The 26,144-nt window shown below is 34.0% G+C and overlaps 3 protein-coding genes across 5 annotated transcripts in view; all 3 read right to left on the bottom strand.

Annotated features, from left to right (window-relative positions):
* LOC108725692 (uncharacterized) overlaps nucleotides 1-3,413 on the bottom strand; it is a 29,365-nt gene extending 25,952 nt beyond the window's left edge. The window contains exons 1-2 of one of the 3 annotated variants that reach the window (XM_018452875.1): nucleotides 3,373-3,413; nucleotides 2,224-2,379 (exon numbers count right to left, since the gene is read on the bottom strand). In XM_018452875.1, coding sequence (XP_018308377.1) covers nucleotides 2,224-2,347 — 124 coding nt within the window. In that variant the 5' untranslated portion in view covers nucleotides 2,348-2,379; nucleotides 3,373-3,413. Of the gene's footprint in view, nucleotides 1-2,223; nucleotides 2,395-3,198 lie in introns of all 3 variants that reach the window. The other 2 variants (XM_018452874.1, XM_018452873.1) reach the window with 2 other exon arrangements.
* Nucleotides 3,414-4,116: 703 nt separating this feature from the next.
* LOC108725688 (uncharacterized) lies at nucleotides 4,117-6,873 on the bottom strand. Its single transcript, XM_018452868.1, has 7 exons — nucleotides 6,725-6,873; nucleotides 6,274-6,596; nucleotides 5,704-6,166; nucleotides 5,269-5,603; nucleotides 4,949-5,196; nucleotides 4,720-4,888; nucleotides 4,117-4,631 (listed from the first exon to the last, which is right to left on the bottom strand). Exons 2-7 carry the CDS (start codon nucleotides 6,300-6,302, stop codon nucleotides 4,418-4,420), a joined length of 1,458 nt encoding a protein of 485 aa, XP_018308370.1. The 5' UTR covers nucleotides 6,303-6,596; nucleotides 6,725-6,873; the 3' UTR covers nucleotides 4,117-4,417.
* Nucleotides 6,874-9,518: 2,645 nt separating this feature from the next.
* Nucleotides 9,519-21,668, bottom strand: Cpr (Cytochrome P450 reductase). Its single transcript, XM_018452883.1, has 11 exons — nucleotides 21,499-21,668; nucleotides 15,477-15,679; nucleotides 15,124-15,316; nucleotides 14,605-14,754; nucleotides 11,835-11,959; nucleotides 11,413-11,601; nucleotides 11,096-11,334; nucleotides 10,660-10,991; nucleotides 10,311-10,572; nucleotides 10,000-10,228; nucleotides 9,519-9,920 (listed from the first exon to the last, which is right to left on the bottom strand). The coding sequence occupies exons 1-11, from the start codon at nucleotides 21,508-21,510 to the stop codon at nucleotides 9,776-9,778; spliced, it is 2,079 nt and encodes a 692-aa protein (XP_018308385.1). The 5' UTR covers nucleotides 21,511-21,668; the 3' UTR covers nucleotides 9,519-9,775.
* Nucleotides 21,669-26,144: the final 4,476 nt, after the last annotated feature.

A 26,144-nucleotide genomic window follows, 5' to 3' on the forward strand; every position in this document is an offset into this window, starting at 1 on the left:
ACTTTTTTTCTTAGTTTTTTACTCCTCTACACGCTCCCGAAGTTTTGCCATTTAATTTGGAAACACCCTGTATATATATATATATATATATATATACAGAACAAAAGGGTTTCTGCTCTGGAGTAATGTGAGTCCCACTTAAAATTCAGTTATAAATAAGACTGCTTGTAAAAAGGTTATTTGTTCTTATGCCCGTTTCATAATTAATCTATTAATATAGATTAACTTTAATCTTGGTTTACTTTTTTCTTTTTCTAGTTTTAAGAATTAGAAAAGGATAAAGAGTAAATTAAACAGAGATTAATCTACATTAGAAATGAACATTAAATAAATATTGCGGAGCATTATTATTGTTTTTTTTAATTCCAGGGTTCGTATTATATTAAATTCACTTGTTAGGCGGCCTAATATAAAAATGTTGACATATTTAAACTCTAATAGCACACTTTATCCGAGATACATCCTGGGGATGTCTTTAAAATGTTCATAGGACATACGGACATTTTCTGAACGTTCCTTGGAAGTTTGTTATTAGAGATTATATACTAGCGAAAATATACATATAGATAAAAAGAGTAACATCTTAAGAATTAATTTAGGATTTAAACTATTTGTAAAAAAAAAACTTTCAGCCACATTAAACTTGATATTGAAAATACGACATACGAAAAAGCTTTAATATCATTTCATTAAAAATCTTCGCGGTTATCGCCTTAAAATAATTTTAAGAAATCTCTGGAGGTATCTGTAATAAGCGGAAAAGAGGTACTCGTCCTGCTCGTGATAAGCATTCATGAGGACATGCTCAACGCAAGAGTATCGCTATAGGAAAATGTGTCCATGAAAAGAAACTTTTGAATCAGATAAAATATCTCTATACGTTCAGATTTTAACTTTGAATTTAAGGGGGATTTTATAGGAAGTTCAAATAGACTTGAAGAAACCCACCAGATTCTGTAAAAATATATAGAACCCACTTTACACACCATCACATTCAGAATATTCAGATAAATGCATCACAGTCCTTTCATTTAAATAATTTTTCCCATTGTAAACTATTTTAATTATTTTAAATATATTTTATATTAAACTTAGATTAATTATTATTTATAATATATGTATCATTGACTTGAATATAATTAAAAATACAAAATTACACCAAAAATAATAAAATGAAAGTCCACATTTTCATCTATTCCACTTCTTCCTCAATATTTTTGTTTAAAAATAAAATTGTCATTTTTTGTTTATTTATGTTGCGTTATCATTTTGTTATCGTTGTCTCGCCGGTTTTCAAACAACTTGAATTCTTCTTTCGTAAGAATTCAAATCGTCTGGGAAATAAGGAACGCGCCATGGAATTTTCACAGAAGTCCGATAATGTGCGACTATTTAAACACGAGATTCCCTTCACTGGGGGTGGACCTCGAAAGAACTCGGAGTTCCGAGCTACTGTCTTCGGCTGTGCTATAACGATCCATTAATATTAAGCAGGTGTAAATAGCCTCGCCGACAGGTACAGAGCCTTTCTACCATCTCTAAGCAGTAATGAAAAGCAGTGTCCCAGCACCATCCCCATGATCTCCATTCTCGTTCAAAGCAGCAGAGAGGAACGTTTTCATTACGCCGCCACTGCCGTTACCTTTTTTCTCGAGATGAAATTTTTATTCAAACTAAGCAAAAGTTCTTTCTTTACTCATACAGAACAGAAGATTGCGGCAATATTGCTGCAACATTTTTAATATTAATATCGTTGAAATGTTGTGATGGCTGCGTTCAGCAGAAAAAGCAACTATGCAACTGTTGTAAAATTCTTTAATATGATTGGTCTTGCCTTTAGTTCCTCATTGAATCTAAATGTATAAACCAATCATATTCAAGAATTTTACAATAGTTATAAAGCTGCTTTATCTGCTGAACGCAGCCAATATTGCTGCAATATTGTTGAAACAATTTATGCTATATTGGTTTATATATAATTTGTGATATCGTGCTACTAACTCGCGACCTATAATTGTTATAGATTCTTAAATTAATTAATAAATCTTAGTATTAATGATAAATTAATAATTTCTGAATTTCAATCTCCTAGCTTCTATATCGATGGAAGATCCATTTTTCTAGATGGAAAAATAACATCAATAATAATAATTGTAGGATCCGGGACGGGGGGATGAAGTGTACGATTATTAAATGCGAAACATAAATATTATTAGGACTCACCAATAGCGGTGCACACCCCTACAATCCTTGTCATCGTCGACAAATGATGCACGTCGCTCGGCCTTTCGTAAGTAGACATATCGCCGATGGGATACTTTACGAGGTCCTTTGTCTGCGTTATCATGGGACGTCCAATAGATCCGCACGTTTGTATGCCTTTTAACAAAAATCCTACAGGATTATGTCACTTGTAATTACTTGAAAGATATTTTTCTACAAATGTCTTTATAATTTGAGCGGTTATCTCTTCAAGCTTGTTACACGTTACTCTTTAAAGTAAATCTCACTCCATGAAGAGTGAAATCTCTCTCACCCTTAAAGATAAATTAAAGATAAATTAAAGATAAATTGAAAATTAATCCACTCTTTATCAAGACTGACTCAAATTTAACTTTTTAGAATGAGATTTCATTCCAAAGAATTTAAAGAATAATCAAGTACCCCCGAAAAACATGTATTGCGACCCCAGATAGCAACGTGTTTGTCTTGTTGCTGGCATATTGCTTGCTAAGTATGCGTTGCTATTAGAATTGCAGCAACTGAGTCCTCATTTGTTGGCAACTTGATGTCTTCACGATATCATAACATTGAGTAGCAATTTGCCAGCAGTTTGTCGACAACTTTAAAATCGTCATCATCAAAATTCGTACTATTGCCATCATGTTGCCATAATAATATTATACAATGCTTTATTATATTGCCGACAACGCAAGATAACATTGATGTAGCTATCTTGCTGTTAAACTGCTGGCAATACGCATACACATTGTTGTCTGCATGTTGCTACAATGTCGGTATATTCGAAATTGTTGAAGACAAATCTACGACAAGTTATCAGCATCATAAGCAATCACAGATTTGCGAGATTTTGCTGAGACACGCTTTGCTATCTGGGACATTATTTCCCACATTAAAAGCAAATTATCTTATAAAGAACATTTTGTTTAAAAATTTATCTAATCAGTGGACGGTTACTTTTTCTCGATTCGATGATATGAACTAGCTTGTAAATAAATCCTGCAGCAGTTGTGCTCGGATCAAAAAACCTGCGTCAAACTCTCTGTAAAACTTTCTTTGTCTTTTTGTTCTTTCCTTTATCACAGCGCGATCCGATCGTGTTGCGTTATTTTGAATTTTCTCTCGACGTACCGAAACTTTTCACCGTCGTTAAAGCATCCTCCACTGTTGCAAGCTCGCGCGAAACTAAACGCGTCGCGGCCGCCGAAGAGGGAAAAGCGCCGAACTTGCGCAAATGCCGCTTCTGTTCGAATTTCCTGCTGCTCCGTGCCACGTGTCCCTCGAGGTGTTATTACAAGAACATGTGAGATTATAATTTAACAAAGGTTCACTCATTTGCCAGGTGTAACCTTTGCTATTTTATTGTCTTTATATATACACATAGTCTCTTGCATATTTTTAATCTTAATGTCACATGACATAACGAGCAAAAAGAAACGACCTTATTTTATATTTACGACATAGCATATATATAGAACACTATTATATTTCATTTTTAATTATCGTAATCGGATTTCTAGATGGAATCGAATTTCAGGATTAGAACAACACTGGATAAGAAGGCGATATAATATTTGTCCAACAACAGAGTTATTATATATATTTATTCATATACAATAAATTTTTATAATTGTGCGGTATACAAAAATATATCCACTCGCGATAAGCGTGTAGAATACTTGAACAACACGGACACTTGGTGAGGTAGAAACAGTATTACCTACGGAATAACGATATTTAAAATAAAACGCCGTCGCATATGCGTGCGACGATCATCTTTTGTAAAGTATACTTTACATTAAGTTTGTTCGCGTTGCTTAAAATTCCCCAAAATTTTTGCACTTGAAACGAGATAAATATATAATTCGGGCGTTGAAAAGAGAGAAAGAGAAAATTCTGAAAAAGATTCTTATAAAAAGTGCAAGCAACGCGAACAGACCTACTGACGCACGCAGTAAATATGTAGTGTGTGTATATATATATATACTTCAGCTTAAAGCGTTTCACCGTGCTTCAGGCATTATCCTGCTGTAAAACCGAACGCGTTAAAGCATTTTGTACTCCTAGGCTTCTTCGCAGTTACATGCAGGATACACGTGTCTGACATTTTTGAAAAATATATTTCTCGCATGCAAATATTCAAAGCGCTTCTGATTTTATCGCGTTAAGCTTCTTCTCAAAGTCTTTCCTTTGCTTGGGTTTTCTTTTTCTTGCTCTTGGCCACTTTGGGATTACAGTCCCAGGTGGGAACGATGTGCTTCCCTTGAATCTCTAAAAAATTGATGCTACAATCGCGAGTTATATGGGCGGATTTTGGTATCATGGGATGAGAAATCGGACTCAATGATTTTCTGCTGCAATGCTGGACAGCAGGCGATGGCGCCAATGATCTGAAATTTATAATTCGAATTATTCTTCGCTCTTAAATTTCCCGACTATTTAAAGACCAAAGAAATGTTTGAACTGTTACTAATGTACCTATTTTTGCTGTTAGGAAGTCTCGAAGTGTCTATGGGAGCGAGTCGGATATTTTTCGGCCAAACAGTAGGAGAGACAGAAGCTTGCCAGGCGGAATGAATATTCGGATTCCTCAAAAAGGCACCTGGCTTTTTCGCAGAACTTTGGAAGCCAACGTTTCGAACTAATCCTAAAATATAGCGATTCATGTTTGTGTTAATCGATATTGAAATAACTCAATATTAGCTACCTTGGGCGGAAGAGATTTCCAAATCCTCGTTTATAAATTTAATCGGGATGGTCTTTACAGTAGAGAAGCTTTCTCGTGTAGACACTGTAAAAGGCACGGGGCTTACAACAATCCTCTCATTAAAAATAGTGCCAAGCTTATTTCTGCCAATATGTGGCGTGCACAGCCGCTCCTTGGACTTCAAAGCGTCATCTTCCGTATCACCAAAGTCTCTTAGTTTATTTGCAGAGATTGACTTTCTCGATTTCCTAGAAATCAAGTATACATTAAGTAACAAAAAGCGCGCCTGTGTTCGATATTTTACTTTCTTTTAATCTTACTTCTGGATTCCTTGAAGATTCGCATCGTTCTTTATTGTCTGAAGGGAACTTTCTGAATCCAGCAATCGATTTCTTATACTTATAGATTTGTTCTCGATATAATTCGGTGAGATTGCTTCCTCTGTCCAATTCGTTTTTGAATTTCTTGACGAATTTCTATTACCGTGAACAGGAGCGAGAGCTATTCTTAGGGCGTCAGTGAAATCGTCGTGCAAAGAATCTGTTTCATCCTTCTCGTTAGGAAAAAGCTCTGAGATTACACATTCCATCATCATGTCAAGAACATCTTCGAATTTTGCCCTATTCAATTTGTATTGCACAGAATCCTCTCCTTCCTATAAATAATATAAATAATATAAGTATTTTTTATATAAGTATATAAAGAATAGTACAATATATACATGTAGATTATAACATACGAAAGAAACTCTTTACCTTCATTGAAAGATTGCGTTCTACGAATACTTCATCGTTCTGCGGATCATCAAGTTTCTTTGTCTTGTTACTGCTGGAGCCAACGTCACGTTGCGTACTGTTGCTGTCACAAGTCGGGTTCTTGCCAATTATTCTCAGATACGGTATCTGTGTTTTCCACTGCATGCACTCGTCCAAAATAGATTCTTTAAGCAACTGATTGTCCTCCTCGTAGAAGATTCTCTCCACAGTCACCCATTGTTCCTCCAATTTCTGAGTTGCCACGCTCTCCACCTCCTGCGACCATGAAACAGACGTTGCTGCGCTGTTGCCATTGGACAGGACGTCATCCTTTAACGCTTTCTGCCGTGGCAAACTAGGTAGTCGGAAACGACCGTCCCATTCGTCGTTGCATCCATCCTCTTCGTCCTTGAGTCGCAGCAGATGTTGGGGAGCCTTTATCTTCTGCGTCAGCGGACTAATCCTACAAGACGAATAATTCCCAACAATTTCAATAATCAACAATTACTCAATAATCATGGGATAATTTCTCGGAATTGCATATAATGCAAAATAAATAAACAAACTTACGTGCTTCTCTTGATGTTGTTCCTTCGCATTTCATGCTTTCCCTGAGGGTCTCCGCCATCAACAAGATCCAATCGGCGACGTTCCCGTCGCAAAGATACCGCAACCCGCGTGTTTTCGATGTGAGAGAGGGAGAGAAAGAATACTTACTGACTCTCTTCCAATTTCTGACGTTCGTAACGTCCTCGACTGGGATCTTTCAGGGCTTTCAGCAGAGCGGTTGCGTAGCCGCCACGCCTATTTTTACCATTCATAATTTCTGTTTTACACCTCACGCGAGCCTACTAATCCTACTATCGATCCCGTGCTCGAATCGTGATTGAAATCTGAAATATTGACCATGATATAACCCACGACGAGGTTCGCTTCACCCCTCTGCGCATGATATATACTATTATACTGAGGGTTGTGAAGGTCTACTTTTTTACAATCCTTATTCAGCTGAGACACGAACCCACGTCGATGATAAAAATCTCCACTGACGTAGAAGGAAAAGGATAATTTACTTTCGCCGGTAAAACGTTTCTGTAACTTACAAGAAGATGATCGTGAAAATATCTCAAAACAAGATAAAAATTACAAAAGTTAACAAATTCACTGGTGTTGACCAATGAAATCACAAATATTTAAATAATCACTTTTGTAATTTTTATCTCGTTTCAAGGTATTCACATGTATCTCAAGGTTTGTCACGTCGCAAGCTCCTATTCACTCTATCAACCACGTTGGAGTGGGTAAGAGCTATGGTGAGAGCAATTAGAACATGTTGGAGCACGCGACGCGACAAACCTTCTATCACGTCCCTATAAGCGCAAAATGTTCCTAGAATGTTACATGAATATTATTAAAAAAATTAAAATAATGTTATAATATTTCGAAAATATAAATATTTTTTTAATATTACAGGAGTATTCTATAGAGGTTATATGTCCACTTATAATAAATAGGTATTATATTTTAATATTCCTGAAACATTATTAAAATATTAATAAATATTAATTATTTTTAATTTTGTGCAATTTGAATTCACAATCCAGTAACGAAAAGTTCTTATCAGTCTATGCTGCATCTTGTGCTAAAAAAACGTTTCAACATGATTTTAAGTACATATCCAGTTCTACAAATGAGAGCAAAAATCATTTTTAGTTTTTAAACGTATACTTATACTGAACAGATGTAACAGTTTTACAAATTAAAGTAAATGCTGTTAATACTTTCTAATGTTTATACGATATTACAGTAACATTAAATAAATACTTTAAACGTTACTTTTAATAATCATATAATATTATTAGGAGTGGACATATAACCATCTATTAATATTTCAGGAATATTATTTAATATTAAATAATATTATGCGCTTATAGGGGTATTGTGTATCCACCATAGACACAATCGATCTCTGTCTCATTCTTTATTTAGTCAATTATTTTTCAACTGGAATTACTTTCTATGTTTACGAGAAAAAAATTATAAAATCATTTTATGCAGATACATTCGTGAAAAATTAATAATAACAATATTATTTCTCGATATGCGAATAAAATTACATTACAAATGATATAATCAAGATACAATCGATCCCCTGATTGCTTTACATATGTTGATCAACATGATTTTTATTCACCATCCCTACATGCATCGTGTAAAAATATAATTAGTTATAATTCGTTGTACAATCGCTATATAAGACAGGCCGGTTTATAAGTTCTCATATTTAAGACTATCTTAAGTATAGTCTGAAGATGTCATAAACCTATCACAGTCGTATTAACATCTTAAGACATATTACTTAAAACAGTCCTAAATTAAGAATCGATTACGATACCGCTCATAGCTACACGCATACCTTTACATCCTCGGATTAAAAACGATTAAAAACGCTACGTAAATAAACAGCGATCGTCTTATTCATAATTGCTATAACAATAACAGTTGTATTATTTAGTTTCATTATTGATAACAGTTACATTGTTGCATCAACATCGATTCACTTACAAAATTCACTTATAATTAATTCAATTATAATTCATTTTGATCTTAATTAGAGACAGAGGAAGCCTGAGTTAACAATTTTAATATATGGTGATTGAAACCAGTACGCTCGCGATAATTTTTATTTGTACATACTATATGCTGCAGTAACTACAATGGATTGAATTCGAATTAATATTCATTAATAACAAGTCCTTAGCCTTAAGTTTCACTATAGATCGTTTCGGTTCACACGTACCAACTTAAGGTAAAAATATCATTTCAAACACTGAAATAAACTTGTTCAAAATATCGCATAAAAGATTTCACTATTTATATACTGACTAATATCACCAATTGATGTGGACCGATTACACTTCTAGGAAATGTACTTTATACATATAATTAGTACCAAGAGCAAACTCAACAATTACAAAGTCCTCTTGCATAATAACAATTATTCACATTGTCTATATATGTATATACTGATCTTATAAAAAGAAATTATATTCATTATATTATATTCGCTTTATATTCGATGTGAGATGTAACATTTATACTAGATTGGCGTATTGCGATCGAACGATCGCGGATGATAATGAAAAACAGCAGAATTCAATGAAACTGTTTGTACAATTTGTGTAACGAATAGTACTTGTTATATCACGATGACCAGACTTGACAATGTTTTATTAAACAATACGTTAAGAGTGTTAAAATATCAGCAGAGACGAGCTAATCTATCTCGTCTTGTTGTTTATAGAACATAAAAATTATCAAAGTTCATTTAAGTAATTGTACAGATATGATAAAAATTATTATATAATTATAATAAAATTAGTCATGAAATAATTTTTATAATTTTGTAGATAAATAACTGATTAACATTCTTGATGAAATAGACAGAGATGCTACATACGAATAACGTAAATATGTACAGAAACTCGATAAACATATTTCAAACTATTAAATAGCAAAGGCGACAATTTCTGACAATGAAGAGTTAACGAACGCTTTTACTAAACACGAGATAATGTGTGTCATGTATATATTTATTTAAATTGTGTGTAAATAGTGTATGTACAAAAAATCCCAAGTGTTATCGAGTTTCTCTACATTTCTTTTAAAAAAATTTAAATGAAGTCAGTCCTTTCATCGAAGATCGGACTTACATAAATAAGTAGCTAATACATTTAAACATTTAATTTAAACGATCTATTCTGTTATCTACAAAGACACGAATACGAAAAATAAGTCATATATATTTAAATACTTTGCATAAACTTTAAAAAGGTCTCTATGCAATGCTAGCTCTGGCTATCGAATGTAATTTAAATATCATTCGACATTCATGACGGAATAAAACTCATCGGATGAAAATTATTGAATGAAGATAGAGAAAATGAGAAGTGATTTGACTGAATGTCGTTATACTACCGTTCCATCGCTTTAATGAATCAAGCATCAAGCTCTGGCCCTCGCACTTTGAAAAATTCTTTTGTATATTTCTCTAGTATACAATTAATATGGCTCAACTCCAAACATCACTAGAATATCGCTTTTGTGACTCCATCTTCTTGATATAATTTGCAGCATCAAGTTCTGACATATTGCCACGTTCCATCACCACTTTAAGCAATATATTGTGCACGTCGCGAGCCATGTTTCTTGCATCCCTAAGAAAGAACATACATAATTTACATGTAAAAATTTTAATATAAATTTTTTTTATAATAATAGATTCTTTAAACTAACCCGCAAACATAAATATGTCCGTTTTGTTCGCCGATGACACGCCATATTTCGTCTTTGTTCTTCTCGAGTAAATGTGTGACGTAGACTTTGTGCGATTGCTCCCGGCTGAACGCGGTGTGCAATGTTAAAGTGCCATCTTTCACATACTGTTCTAATTCTTCACGATAGAGATAGTCCTCTTGGCTTTTTCTGCATCCAAAATACAGTATCGTGTCACCCGTCTCTTTACCTGGAATTAAGATTTAAATATTGATACATTCTACTGATGGGGAGAATATGTTATGAGATATCGAAAGCAAAAGCATGCTTACCTTCTTTTCTGGCAAAGTCTCGCTCCTGTATGAAGCCCCTAAATGGCGCTAAACCGGTTCCCGGACCAACCATGATGATAGGGATACTCGGGCGCGTTGGTAAGCGGAACTGAGATTTCCTTACAAAAATCGGAACGAGACAAGGTGGATCGGAGGGATGTTTCTCCTTCAACCAACTGGTTGTTACGCCCTTGTTTATTCTGCCGGTCGGAGTTTTGTACTCCACCACTACTGCCGTAATATGGATCGAAGTTGCATGAAGCTAAAACGGAAAGAATGATTTTTTTATGTCTTTTTTTTAAAAGGAACCTCTTCTTAAATCGTTCTTACAATCAATTAAAAGAGATACCTTCGGAGACGAGGATATTGAGTAGTATCGACATTGTAATCGTGGCAAAATCTCGCACAGATGATCTAGAGGTGGCTTCAAACTGGGAATATCCTCTAAAATATGCACAATATTGCGATTATTTTGGATTATCCATTGTTGATAGGCAGCTTTGCCCTCTGCGGTGGTCGACGCCATCAGTTTTAGCTTCTCCTTGTCTGCGGGATCGGTCGCGTACTCTGCTAACTCCTTGAGAATATGCGTGCGTGGATTACTTGTAATATCTAAGTAATGTGTTAAAGCAGTCCTGTAGCTGCAAGGGCAAGGGAATGGATGCTTCTTCGAGGATTCCTCTGTAAAGCGAATAGTAGATTATTTTTTAAAAAATCCAAACGCATAAATCATTCTCACATAAAAATTAGAGAAGAAAGTAAAAGTAAGAAGAGCAAGTAAATACCGTCTGTATTCGTAAGGGTGAAAACAGTATCCAAGTTCGCGCCGCATTGTTCACCAATTTTGTTCACCAGTTCCGTGTCGTTCACAGGATAGACGGCCAAATGATCACCTGTCTCGTAACGTATTTTGGAGCCTTCGACGTTGAATTCTATATGCATGCATGATCTGTCGGATGTTGGACCATGTAGTTCGCGATTTATTCTCACAGGAGCCAAGAATGGATTTTTCGCATCATATGGCCTACAAATAAAAGATCAAAAATTCTAAAAATGGGAACAGTGATTATTTGAAAAAACTCTGTAGTAAATAAGAACTTACGATCTCTGGTTCGTGAAGGAATGAAGACGAGCGAGTTCTCCGGTGTAGATGCGATCAGTTGATAGATCTATATGTTCTGTAAGTTGGTATTGTCGAATACTGACATCCTCGCCAGTGCCTTCGATGCCAAAGAACTCACAGACAGCTGGCCAAAATTTATCTTTCCACGTAATAAAGTCATCCTCTATGCTGTAACATTAAAATTAATTATTAAGAAAAAGAAATTCTAAAAAATTGTAGAAATATTAAGAATGGATGATAAAATAAGTAAAATATATTTGTCTTGACTATAATCAATGTTATAATTTAAAAATATTAATTTTCATTTTAACTGTTACTTTGAATTTTTTTTTTGTACTTTAATTAAATTGTAAAAATAAAGAACGGATATGAAAAAAAGAAGCACATTCCCGAGAACCTACTTTGCATCATCGTCCCCAAGACCCAACTCGCAAACGCGCGTAGCACCCAGCTGCTCCAATCTGTGATCCACATTTATTCCAATCTCATTATAGTGTTCATAGGTTTTATTACCTAGCCCGAATACCTAAAACAAAAAATAATAATAACGATTAAGCGAAGCGATTATTGGCGTGCAATTTGAAACACGGATTTTGTTTTCCAACGATTCGAATCGCGATATCTCTCGAACGAGATATCTCGTATCTCTTGATACCTCGTGCGATATGAGCAATATTGGAGCACGTTGCCGCGCTGCCAGCGCCACATTGCCAGCCTGGCGATAGTGCTGCAGAGCGAGACGGAAGAATTTAGCACATGACATTCCGATGTTCGTAACTTGCAGAGTATCACGTATTCGCGTCCAAATGAGAGCAATAATTCGATTTCACTCATGTACTTCGACGCGTTATCGGTACTTTCACTTTCCACCGGAGAAACTGCGATGTTAAGCACTAGTATCATACAGCACTAGTATCATATATGATCGTGTGTTATATAGTGTGTTCCATTTAACGCCTGTAACGCTCGCAGCGCCCGTTCCGCATAACAACTGCGATTGTGTAGTCTCGAAAAAAAAAACATCATAAATGATATCATTAATCACGACCGCATCGAACTCACGACGCCCATGGTTCACAGATGAGTCAGCTCGTTTTATAATTGTTTCGTTGTCTGCTATCATTGTGCGTGGGTGTATTCAGTAGCTGCGTTCAGTAGAAAAAACAGCTTTGCAACTGTTGTAAAATTCTTTAATATGATTGGTCTTGCCCTTAGAATTGGATCTAAATGTATAAACCAATCATATTCAAGAATTTTACAACAGTTGCAAAGCTGCTTTCTCTGTTGAACGCAGCCACTACAACCGCTCACTGAGCGTTCAGTGAGCGCTTGCATCTTATTGGCATATTCCGTTAAAACTAAAAATATAGACCAAACAGATACAAGAGCTCACTGAGCGCTCAATGAGCGGTCGTGGTACTGAATGCACTCATTTTACGTTTTGGCTGTGTTCCAAAATATACTGCCAGTACTGAAAATCTATAGTGCACGTGACGTAAACTATAGATTTTTAATGGCAGTAAATTTCGGAACACAGCCCATAACTCCTATTCACTCTATCAAGCGCGTTACCCCGGATCTACAATAGCGTTTTAAGCACGATCCGGAAAAAGATAAACACTACTTCCCATTCATCAAAACTCGATGAGTCTTCAGATTTATATTTTTTACAGCGCGGTACGATTACCTCAATGGCATCCATGTTACAGAGACTATTCACACACAAAACTCGATCCACTTAATATTTCGCTCGCAGAGCCTTCAAGCTAGTGGAACGGCAAATACTGTGGCCGTGATCATGATCGTTGCGGACTTTAAGTGGAACGCACCCATATGTACACTGTATACTATTGGACGAATCATACATTACATAACACATAAAGCGGGGAGCACAAATTCTTGCATAAACACATAACACGTAAAGAAAATAAGTCAATCAAAGTCCTTCGTTTTCTTCCTTTCCATGAAATAAAGAATTATGATTGGTTGAATTTCTTATGCCTTATGTGTTATGCGTTATACAAGAGTCTGTGCTCCTCGCTTTAGAGTGCGTTCCGAGTTACGCATGAAGCGCATGATATATCGTTTTATCCTTCTTTATTAATTGGCAAACAACAAAGACAAATGATGCATTATGCGCTTCATGCGTGACTTGGAACGCACCGTAATGGCCATTCTACAATAAGCCATAATTAAACATAAAGCAGAAGTTAGAAACTGGAAAAATTGACCAATTACAGTCGTCAATTTCCAGCTTCTGGCTTCTGTTTTATGTCTAATTATGGCTTATTGTAGAATGGGCATAATACAAACATCTACTATTACGGCGCTACATGAATATGCCTTGCACTGAAGATCGATTTTACAAAAGTGAGCAAATTCATTAGAATTAATGGCAATTAATGAAATTATAAGTATTCTCAATAAATTCGTTCAAGATGTACAATTTCAGGTCATTTGATTGCCACGATGGATTTTTCCCGAACATCATTTCTCGAACTTTAACTCTGTTTATTATTTTTTGTTATTTCATTATTCTTTTTTATTCGTAGAGCTTCATTTTATTTGTAATGTATTAATCTCTTACTCCTTTTTTGTTTTCTTTTTTTGTTCAGTGCTTTGTCTTATTGTATTTAAAATTCTTAGAAGGTTTGCTCTACAGAATTAAAATAAACGCTCAATGAATCAAAATCAAAAAATTTGTTTTAAAAAGACTTTGCGCTCCATCTAAGTGCTATAATTGGCGGTGTATATCGGAACACGGCCTAAAGAGAGATACGAAAGTAAAAAAATCACAGAAAAAGCTCGAAAAAAGATGCCGAAGAAGAAAAGCGTGGAGAGAGAGAGAGAGAGAGAGAGAGAAAGAAATAGTCAAAAATAAGGAAGAGGAAGACAAATTCGTTATTTGCATCGTTCATATCCTTAAGTTATATCCGCGTGGCATTATCATCATTATTATTATTATCATTATTATTATAATAATTATTATTATTGATCGTATTATTAATTAGATTATTATCGTTTATTGTGTGTATTATGGAAACTGTAGTGAACACTTGAACAACACACGCTGCCTGCTGAAGGACAAAGTAATTTAGATAATTAAATTGATGACGATTATGGCGTGCCACGCTTGTATATACAGAAATGATTACATATGTACATACATACCGCGTAATTTAATCCTGTGAGATCAGCGTCACCGTTCTTCAGCCATTCAACAAACTCCATCGCATTGTCGGTGGGATCGCCCTCTCCGTATGTGGCCAAACAAAACACTGCCAAACTATTTGGAATAGTTTTCAAGTGTATCAACTCTTCCTATTATAAAAAAGAAAAATATTTCTAGTTTCATATTAATCTTTCTTTGCGTCATATAGAGAATATATCGTTTATAATTCGCGGCAAGGTCGAGATCAATCAAGACTATGATATGTATATGTTTCTACACGTGCCAGAAATATGTACAGTAGTAATAACGAGTAGTAATTTCTCGATTGGCTTAACAACATCGGTCGAGAAGTCTCGCTCGGTCCGTCTTGCATAAAATAAAGATCTTCGTATGTAGATGTTCGTGTATAGATGTTTGTATGATTTAAATCGCTTTCGAAAAGAGATTCTCTCCCGCTCTTTTTTTCTCTGAATTTAAAAATTTCTTTAGTAAATTGTGCGCTGTAGCGATTAACATACCATGTCGCATTCCTCAGGATCGGCCACCATGCCCTTCATCTTATATCTGATACCCTCCTTAGCGAGACGACCAGCGAATTCTTCAGCAGTACCCGTTTGGCTGCCGTAGAAGACGACCAGACTTCGCCCGGAGGACTTCAGTTTTTTGATAAAGGAATTCTCCGATGGCGGTACCGCGGCGAATGACGTCGGTCTACAATTGAAGAGAAATCAAATTTTTTCCTTCTTTCAGAAAAAGTTATTTATTGCCTCAGGCAGATAATATAATTTCCATTCGAATTTATCGAAATTCTTTTATGCAAATATTTGATCACATAATCACGTATCCAAGGCATTGCGAAAAAGATACTTACTGGATAGAGTAGGATTTCGTTGGTGGCGTGAGTTCTTCCCGCTTTCTTCTTTTCAGGAGCCACCATGCAGCCGCTAAGAAGAGACCAACGACCAATGCTATGTCCACGATGCCGAAGAGTGACTCGTCAAGTGCCTCTGGCCCGCTTTCGCTCTCCGCCGATCCTGCCATTCTTATAGCCTTCGGTTGCGATGCGTCCACAGTCTACGAGAGATTCAACACGAACTTATTAATTGATTGATCTTAGTAGAATCGACTCCTCGGACATAAAAACTCTACGAGACTCCTAAGCCTGTCGAACTATGACATTCGCGATGAAAGTAAAAAAAATTCGCTATATACTTCAATTTATCTTATCACTCTCGAGAAATTTACAAAACATTATAATTAGCAAGATGATCTTCAATCATAAATGCAGAATGTGTAATCAAATGTGTCATAATTGACGAAGATGGCATAATCTATAGGATGAGCGATACGCGCATCAAAAGAAATATTTTTTTTTTAAATAACAGTTGGAAATCATCTGAGCCTATTTCAAACCGATCTTTCTGTAAAAAAATCTTCCTTTTTTTTTCAAAAAGACGATTTGTAAACGATTTCTAGCGTACTGATACGCATGTCGTCCATCTGTAGTCAGTCTCTGAAGTCTATCCAAAGTCCAAAATGCTTATATTCCACAAAGATATAACGTGGCCAATAAATTTTAAGAAGCGCTAAAGTTCTTAACTTCATAATATTTATTAAAATATATATATAAATTATTACACACTCCAAGCAGATACGATAGAATTTTTTATTCTCTCGTTTTTATCAAGGTTGAATGTCAGAGATAACATCGCACGAGTTGCGAATAAATTTATTTAAAATGGTACACATTTACAATACATCGATTCCACATTCGAAATTTAATGTAATTCAGAATTTTTCTTTTCCCCTCCAAATCCCCGCTCTTAATGCTAATAAGTCTTATGATGAAATACAACGGTAACTTTCTTTCACAGATTCTTGCATCATGATCGACATCCATCACATTGTTTCGATCGCGTCTTATAAAAAAAATTCGTGTAGAATTAATAAAAATTCAGTCAGAGAAGGAGATACTTATTATCGGTTTGGAAATAAATCACGTTTAATGACAAGTTAATCGAGTCAAATGGATGCTAATTACTTTAAAAAAAGGATGAGCCTACCAGGACAGTGCACTTGTACTTTTATCGTCTGATAGTAACAAAGAAAAGTGAATGACTTACTCTCGATAAGAGAATTGTTCAGTACAAAGTTCTGCGTCGCGAAAATTAATATTATCACAATCGTTCAAAAGCAAAGTATCAAGATACTTCCGTGCCGACGACTGAATCGACGTTTATTGACTCGTCGCTTATCACTGTGTTACATGAAATAACTAGTTCACGTTGACAATTAACAATGGAACGATTCCGAATCTCAAATCACGTTCTCTGAGCTCTGTATATACTGTATATCATTCGCGCAACATTCAGCTAAGATTCGACAACAGGTATCATTATCGGCTATGACGCAGAATCGCAATCATGTCGATAACGATAATAAAGCTACATTATATCATTCGTACATGTTAGTCTGCATGTTCCGTGATTTTGTTTTCTGTAGAGAGTGGTATTATTTTGTCATTCTGACATGAGGAAAATACTTATTATGCAGCGCGCAAATGCACAAAAAACCAGAACTTACATAATTATTGTGTCATTACGGGCTTAATAGCTTGCGTAACACAAGTAAGATTCATTAGATACACGATCTTACTGCGCTTGTCGCGGAAGAATAAAATTATTTTACATTTGTCCAAGCGCGTATAAAATGACCTCAAAAACAATGTCATTCTATTGTATGTATGTTAATGCTCGCATGTGTTATTGCTTATCTATCTGCCTGCTTCAGTCGCCTTATCTTAGATTTATTCCGTTCGCGATTTACTTGACTATCTAAAAGCAACACGATGACTTCTAAAAATCGTTCCGAATAAGGAAAAAGTCACGTAACTCAAGTCTGCTTGGTTTGCTATTATAGCTTTTCATTATAATATTGCAAGGATTTAAAAAAATATAAGCGCGCTCTTTCGATTAAAAATTTTCCGACTAAAAATTTTCCATTTTAGATTATGAGGATTTGAGATTCATTTATGACAGCCGATATTTACATTCGGCGTTACAAATGAATTTTAAACACTCATAATCTATTTATTAATGTATTAGTTTATAAGCGTTTACCGAAAGCTAATCGTTTAACACAGATAACCTATGAACTTTTTGTGATCAGCTCGAAAGGAATTTTGTTGAAAATACAACTTTTTTGTAACTATTTGCGAATCATTTTATTTCTAGATTTTTTGATGTATTTTTTTCATGGAAACCAAAAATTATCATAATAATGATGCTGCGCTCAAGAAAAGATTGGTACATTGAAATAAAGTTAATAAACTCTTTATTCATATCGTTACGAAATCTGCACGAGAGTTGGACCAACAGAGTTGAATAAACAAGTCTGAATTAATTTTTAAATTATTAAAGCATATAACTGACAACGATTTCATAAGGTTGTGAATGCTTTTATTAACTTCATTTATATAAATATACCAATGTACGTGTGCAAATCGACCAATTTTTCCTTGAACGTAATGTCATTATTATGATCATTTTCAACTTCCGTGAAGAAAAATACATAACAAGTAAATTCCGGAACGGTCGCGAAAAAGTGAAAGTTGTATTTAATTCCTTTAATTAAATACAGATCTGAAAATAATTTTATTGATTTATCAAAATAACTATGTATGACGCTCTCTAACTCTCTGGTTATTAGAATTGATAACTTATATCACAGTATTACTCATCTTGAGATTCTTACATAATTATTTTAATAATCTAGCAAAATTATTTTCAGATCTGTATCTAGCTAAATTTTTAGATAATTCAACAAAATCATTTTTTCATTCAGAGGAATATAAAATCATATTCTTTATTTTATGCAAGTGAATAAATTATGCCGAAAGAAATATTTTATCCTCGTATTTTAAATCTCGAATTAAAACGTATTAGAAGACGGCTTTTTCATTTTTATTGTACAATGATTTTAACACATCGCAATTCGTGCTGATTGTGAGTTCAAAGTTAATGAATAACATCAAGGAAAATTACGTAACTTTTTTCTAAGAAGTAGCAAACATTTACAAAGTTAATAAAAAGTCAATCCTACTTTGTAAACACTTAATATTCAACGCATAACATTCGAATATAAGTAACCAATAATTATAGATAGCTTATTGCTGAAAAAGAAAAACTGAAGATCACTATGTGCTGGAAGATGAAATTTAAAAATGAATTTTAGATTTTCACTCAGTTCTCAATTATTACGTATCATTTATCATTTATGGTGGTAATCTTATCTTATAAATATTATATCTATTACAATTTCAAATAGTAACAGGCTCTATATTGTTGTACAGAAAATATTATTTCCGATAATCTCGAAAACCTTCAAGTTTATACATACTCATGATATACGATCAACAATGACACTCTCCAGTTATTAAATTTCGCTGTTTATCTTTGATTAAATTTGTCTAATTAAAAATTTATTTTTCGGACAAAACATTTTAACTTGTTTGATTCAAGTCATAAACATCAAAAACCGAAAAGCGAAAGAGACGCTAGATGCTTGAATTGCATCATTCGATGACTCAATATTGAACAATTGCTATTGTCTAATAACGAATTTGGTTGGACGCATTAGTGAACATTGGTACGTATTAAAGCCGTTGTATATCGATTCATCTAAATGCAAATATTTCAAATTATAAAATATTTTACTTAACAACATACAATAAACTTTATTGATTTCACAGTTTAACTTATATTTTTATATTTATGTTAAACTCTTTAAAGCTTTTAGAGTGAATTGTCACTCTGAGAGAGAAGAGTGAAATCTGACTCTTAAAAACTGAAAATTAGGTCACTCTTTTTCAAGTCTGACTCAATTTTCACTCTTCAGAGTGAGATTCCAAGTATCTTTCAATTTATGTACGACGGCTTTAATATGTACCAGTTGGTACCAGTGTACACTCAGTGCGAGCGATTCCTGTTAGTGCAAGTTTCTTTGAATCTTTCGGTAATTTATAAATTATACTACATTTTATTATTTTTCAAAATGAAGTTTCAATATCTATTCTAGAAAAACCTATTTGAAAGTATGTTGGTGAATTTTTAGAGATTTTTTTAATTATTCTGAATAGTTGAAAAAAAAACAGACGGATTCTAGTGTTTCATGTGTGCACAGATGAGGCACCAAATTGTACCTTGTATTGTGTAAGGATTAATTATAAATTATTAAATTTTATAAATTATATTAACTCCTTCACCTATAATATCGAGTGAGACTCGTGGTAATTAGGACCAAACATAAGAACCACGAGTGAAGCCTTAAACACAATGTGAGGCAACAGCGATAGGAATGGTATAGAAATAACTAATAAGCGATATATAATTATCGCTTCCTGTAAAAGAACAATGCCGCGAAAAAAATAAAAATGCCAACCAATTCGATCTCGTATATAGACCGTAGTATATTCTTCCATCTGTTTCAAAATTATAGCACACATAAACAGAATGAAAAATTTGAACGCTGATTCCCAAGTAGAATTCAGAAGTCATGAGGATATCATCATGATCTCATTCGTCACTTATAAGTCAATTTTTTTGTATCAAATGACATCATGATGACGTTCTGTGATACCATTATGACTTAATTATGACTCCGTGTTCTACCTAAATTGGTAGGTTATAAGGCGATAAACACAGAATTCCAACTCGTCAGAAATTTATCGCTATCGCTATATCTATTGTTATCGCTATTGTCTCACATTGTGTCTTGAGCTTGAAGGTTGCAAAAATTTGCTATAAACTCAAAAGGGATTACAAAATTTAATTGTCAAATTTGTCTACTGTTTATAGCAAATAAATTTGTATATTTGATAAATATTTTGCATCTGTTGCAAATAATTTTTATAGCAAGTACAAAAAAGGATATTTGTTACACCTGCAAATAATTTGCGATTCCTATATATAAATTTGCCGTCATGGCATAAGATTAGCGTTTATAACAAATTTTTTTCTCTCTGTACTTGAGAAGAATAATCGCGCGTATACTTTTGAGGAAAGAACAATTTTATTGAAACATCTAAAAATGCAGTATCTAACTTTTAGATACTTCAGCAAAATCATTCTTTCCGTGTAGTTTTACCAAAACTTGTACACGGAAAAAAAAGATTGACTGCTGCAGCAAATTAGATGGTAAAATATGGCATAGCATTTTTAAATGGCTACAGCAACTAATTTTTGATTGCGTTAGCCTATCCGCAATGTTAATATAGGATTTCGATAGGCTAACACAACCAAAAATTGGCTGCAGCAGCCAATCTTTTTTTTCAGTGTAGCATTAAAAAATCTTTCACTCCGTTTAAAAGATTATCTTGACATGCACTGTTAAATATCAAAGAAACAATGATAACTCAATCCTTATAGAATTTCGTTACTTTAAAATTCATGTATATCAAAATGTAAATTACATGTATATCAAAATGTAAATTACATGTATATCAAAATGTAAATCAATCTATTTCTGTAGTTGATTTCAAAATAAACAAAGTCCATGTTATCGTGTACACTTGATAAATAATAAACTAAATTTCAGTCAAATTTAATATATTTGCTTAAATTAATTGCTTAGTTTAACTCCATTGTTTTAGATGAATTAACGATATATTGAATAGGAGCAGCAGCAATCTATAGAAATGATTAAAAATAACTCAAATTGTGAGTATAATTTGCTATTATTTTTGGAATTTAATAGTGTGATAAAGCATGTCGTGATCTACGTGATCTGCTCAGAATTTACAATTCCCGAAAATCACGGCCTCGCAATTCGTATATCTCCTCGTGCCATTGCTTAAATGTGATCGAGATACGATTAAAGATATTTGATATCCCTACCGGTAGATCCATGTTGTATGTTGTATACACGAAGTGTGTGTGGAATAAAATTCGCAGGCGGTGTGCACGTGGTATCGCACAACGTATGAACGATCACGCGCACGAACTTTCCACGACGACGATCAGTGTACAACTGAAAACGAGCGGAAAGACTGGATTACGCGGAACCGGCGGAACACGATTGTACTTCAATATATACATGCGTCGTACACGCACGGCCATCGCTGTCGCGATTACCCCGCGACATGGGCCATTGCAATAAAGTAGCAAGTCATCCGACGTGTAATCAAACGCTCAGTGTAACTATATACTACTCGATATCTGCGAAAAATACTTTCCCTGCAAAATACGAAATTAACATAATTCGAAACCCAAAAATCCCAATCGCTCAGGAACCGTATCTCCCTCACATGAAAAATGCTTTCCCTAGTATACATACGAAATTGCACGTATTTGTCCGACATCAATCTTAACTCTCTATCGGTAATGTGAAATTTTCACCCTTCGTTTGCACAAAGAAAAATATTCTATAACATTAAGAAAAGTGATTACTCAATTTACTTTCTTCCTTTTAAGTAATGGTTATCTTTAACGAAAATATTTTCTTCATAATAATCTTTAAAAAATATACTTATTACAAATTTTAGAAAAAATCATTATGTACTCAAAACAAGAATTTATTTTCTTTTAAAAAATATTATAAAATTGATGGAAGAAGCGACTTTATAGTAAGCAAATTGAATGTTTTAATTGATCTTCTATCATAGAAGCTAAACTGTATTTTTAATTATTTTTTACAGATTTAAATTTATTTATCAGAATTCAGAATAAAAGAATCAATTGTGCCTTTAAAATTCAACATTGTTAGTGTAGAATGAAAATTAGCCGTTTTTATATTAATGAATTTGTACATTATGAAAATATTATGGATGTGGACTTGTATTCTAGTTATTCTCGCTGATACTACAGTTGATTAATCTTTATGTGTGCAAGCTCTATGCAAATCCTGTTCTATCGGATGTTCGAATAAAAAGTCTATAATAGGTCTTTGACACAAGTCGAGAATCATCAACGTGTAATACAGCCATCTATGGAAATTTTTGTCACGTAGAGATAGACGTCACATCTATTCGCAACTGCAAACGTTTAATGGCATCTCGATCCTAATTGCAACCAAGATCGCTTTCTTATAGAGAATTCGGTTGAATGCACTAACGTGTATTAATTAGTATATATTGCCGTTGTACACTAACTTAACCTGACAATGAGTGTAAAAATGAAATGCAAATCCAATAATTAAAGGACAACTTAGTAAACAGGTATTAAATTGTTAGCATTAGCGTCAGAATTAATGTTATGTATTTATGAGATCATTATTTCAAATTTTATGGTTGCGTTGCAAATCTGTAATATAATATATTTATAATTATTTGATTTTCAGAAACCAGATATACATACACATGTATTAACTTATTAATTAGAAATCTTAAATCATGCGAAACTTAAATCAAGCAACGTACAGTACATATTACAAATTAAAATACGTAGAATATCTTTATCATTTTAGTTATGCAAAGCGATATTTTATATTTATTAAATTTCCTGTCCTTGTATGACACATTAAAATCTTCCTGTTGTAATAAAATATATAGGATCAAAGATCATAAGATTCTTCAATACAAAATCGAGCAACAATAGCTGTGTCTTCAAATGAAAGTTTCCTGTGTGTATTTTTAAATAACAGTTCCACAATCGAGTAAACATCTAATTAAAACGCAAATACTTCTACTATAATTATGACTTCATGTCGAGACGAAGAGATTATCCAATCACGTAGTATCATTTTCACGAGCAAAATAAATTGCGCTTGATCTCGGAATCGCTGGATTCACGGCGCCTTCGAAAACAGTATGTATACAGATAGAAGTTGCAGTTGCGGCCGAGAAAGTGAAAGCCAATAAGAGGAGATCGGTGAAAAGAGATACGCACTCACGCTAATGTAACTATGTGATTAAATGGTTTTTGTTATCAATCTGATGTCGTCGACGAAAAAAATTTTCCACCGCAATTATTTCCTAACCACACATTTAAAAGATCATAATTTTACTCCATGCAAAATCCATTCAACGTTCTTCCTTTCTCTTCTGACAAATAAAAGAAAGGAGTCGTGCGATTACAATATCTTTTCATTGATATGTCGTTAAAACGAAGTTATATATAGGTAGGTATGCAAAAAGAAATATACAGCAAGTAGAATCAGCAAAAAGTCAACGTATGGGCTGGAATTTTAAATGAAGTCATTATTGAGCCTTTCTTTATTGAAGGTAATTTAAACGCTGACAATTACTATCAGACATGTGTCAGTCACTTAGTCATGTTTCAAAATGAAATAGTTCCGGCAATCCGAAATCATCGCTCGTTAAAACTTGAAGGACATTTGGTTCCCGCAAGGTGGGGCGCCACCTCACTACGGTTTACGAATACGCCAATATCTGAATGAAATTTTTCCGAATACGTGGATAGGAAGAAAGGGTTACATCGAATGGCCAGCACGATCGCCTGATCTAAAACCACTCGACTATTTTTTGTGGGGATATTTAAAGGGAAAAATTTATAATACTCTAAAAATTTATAAACCTCGAAATCTTAATGATTTACTTCAACGAATAATAAATGAATTTAGAATCATGCCTCGCGAATTCTGTAGAAATGCAGTCTTAAGTTTTTATAATCTAGCACATTATCAGACTGAGGAGAGACGCCAATTTGAGTATTTGCTATAATGTGTAATTCTTTTAACTCTAGCTCGCCATACTGGGATATGACGTATCTAATGCGATTTTTCACATTGCAATTCAGACTAACTTTTTATGATGTAATTTAAGAAATTTTTTTTTCCATCTTTGTTTATTTGTTCTTGTCTTACTCTAACGATATCAATTTTGCATGTGATAAGTTAAAAATATGTTTTCTATTCAGAGATATAACTTGACGAAGTTCCAGATCCCGATGGAGTCTAGCCGAGGAAGTAACTAAAAACTGGTAGGTAAGGCGAGCTGGGTTAAAGGAATGACAAATGCTTAAACGAATGACAGTTGATTTAGATATACTATTGTCTTTATTTCTAAAAGATCGATTGAAAAATCTTGTCGCTTGCGTAAGACCTCCTATGACCACCCCATCCTCGCATCATTAAAAGGGATACGAGCACCTTAGTTTAGGTTTAGGTAATGCTAATGCCGCGGCAGTTCCGTAACTTTCAACTCTTATAATTTGAAAAGTATTGATTAAAAAGAGGCTTTATTATAGTGTTTTGGAAAACTCCCGATCTCAGCTATTAAATTCTAAAATCAAAAATAGAGTGTATCGTTTAAAAAAATCGATTTGACCTTGACTTGACCTTGGTGGCGCCATTCAAGGTCAAATTGATAAGGTCAGTCAATAGATCGTTTTCAACCCTACAACTTTTGTATAAAACATTTTTCTCAAAAATGATCATTTTTCAAGATATTTAAAGGGTCCGGGACTTTATATACACCCTCTATATACAGGGTGTTTCCAAATTAAATCGCAAAACTTCGGGAGCGCAAAACTAGTGGGACCGTTTTTTTTACCTGCAAGATTAAATGGGGACCGTTTTCTAAATTTCTTGGAGAATGAATTTTCTGACTATTTAGAAAACATCCCATTACAACAACGTACTGAAATGTGGTTTCAATTAGATGGATGCCCTGCTCATTACAGCAGAGTCGCTAGAACCTGGTTAGATAGAAAATTCCCACAACGATGGATTGGACGTGGAGGAGCAGTACATTGGGCAACTCGTTCGCCCGACTTAACGCCATTAGATTTCTATGCATGGGGTACTCTGAAGCAAGAAGTTTATTCTTCGCCTATTCAATCAGAGCAACATTTGAGAAATCGTATCGTAGCTGCAGCGAACAGAATATCGCAAGAACAGTGCCTGGCTGCTACAAGAGCCGTGTTTGACAGATGCAATGCTTGTATTGCTGCAAGAGGTGCACATTTCGAACAAAATCTTCATTAAAAAGTTTATAAATAAAATAATTAAAATAATAAATTAAATATATTTTTTTCTTTTTTCGTGATTTCCTGCGAAACAAAGCAAAAAGGAGCATATGTCTATAGGACTTTTTTTCTTAGTTTTTTACTCCTCTACACGCTCCCGAAGTTTTGCCATTTAATTTGGAAACACCCTGTAATTTGAAAAGTAACTTGTCACTATTACGCGTTACGCTGAAAAAGTTATAAGTATAACGAATTACGCGTAATGTTACTCGTTACTAAAAAGTAACGCGTTATAAATTAGGAGTTATTTTTTTTCAGTAACGAATGACTTTCAATACATTACAAGTAACGATTGGCTTTTCTAACTCTGATGTTAGCATTATCATCATAAAAAATTCACAATGTCATTACCAAATCGTTATCAAAACAAGGTAACGATCAACAAAGTAACGGCGTTATAAGTAACTTGCCAACCCTGTATATATGTATATATATATATATATGCATATATATATTTCCTGTTGACAAATTGATCAATCTATGGGTGCCTTCCAATAAGCAACCCAGTGCAACACAGTGATCATGTCATCTTTGTTTAATATTGGTAAACAAGGATG

The sequence above is a fragment of the Mycetomoellerius zeteki genome, unplaced genomic scaffold (genome assembly GCF_001594055.1).
Source record: "Mycetomoellerius zeteki isolate Tzet28-1 unplaced genomic scaffold, Tzet1.0 scaffold355, whole genome shotgun sequence".
In the NCBI taxonomy this organism is placed as follows: domain Eukaryota; kingdom Metazoa; phylum Arthropoda; class Insecta; order Hymenoptera; family Formicidae; genus Mycetomoellerius; species Mycetomoellerius zeteki.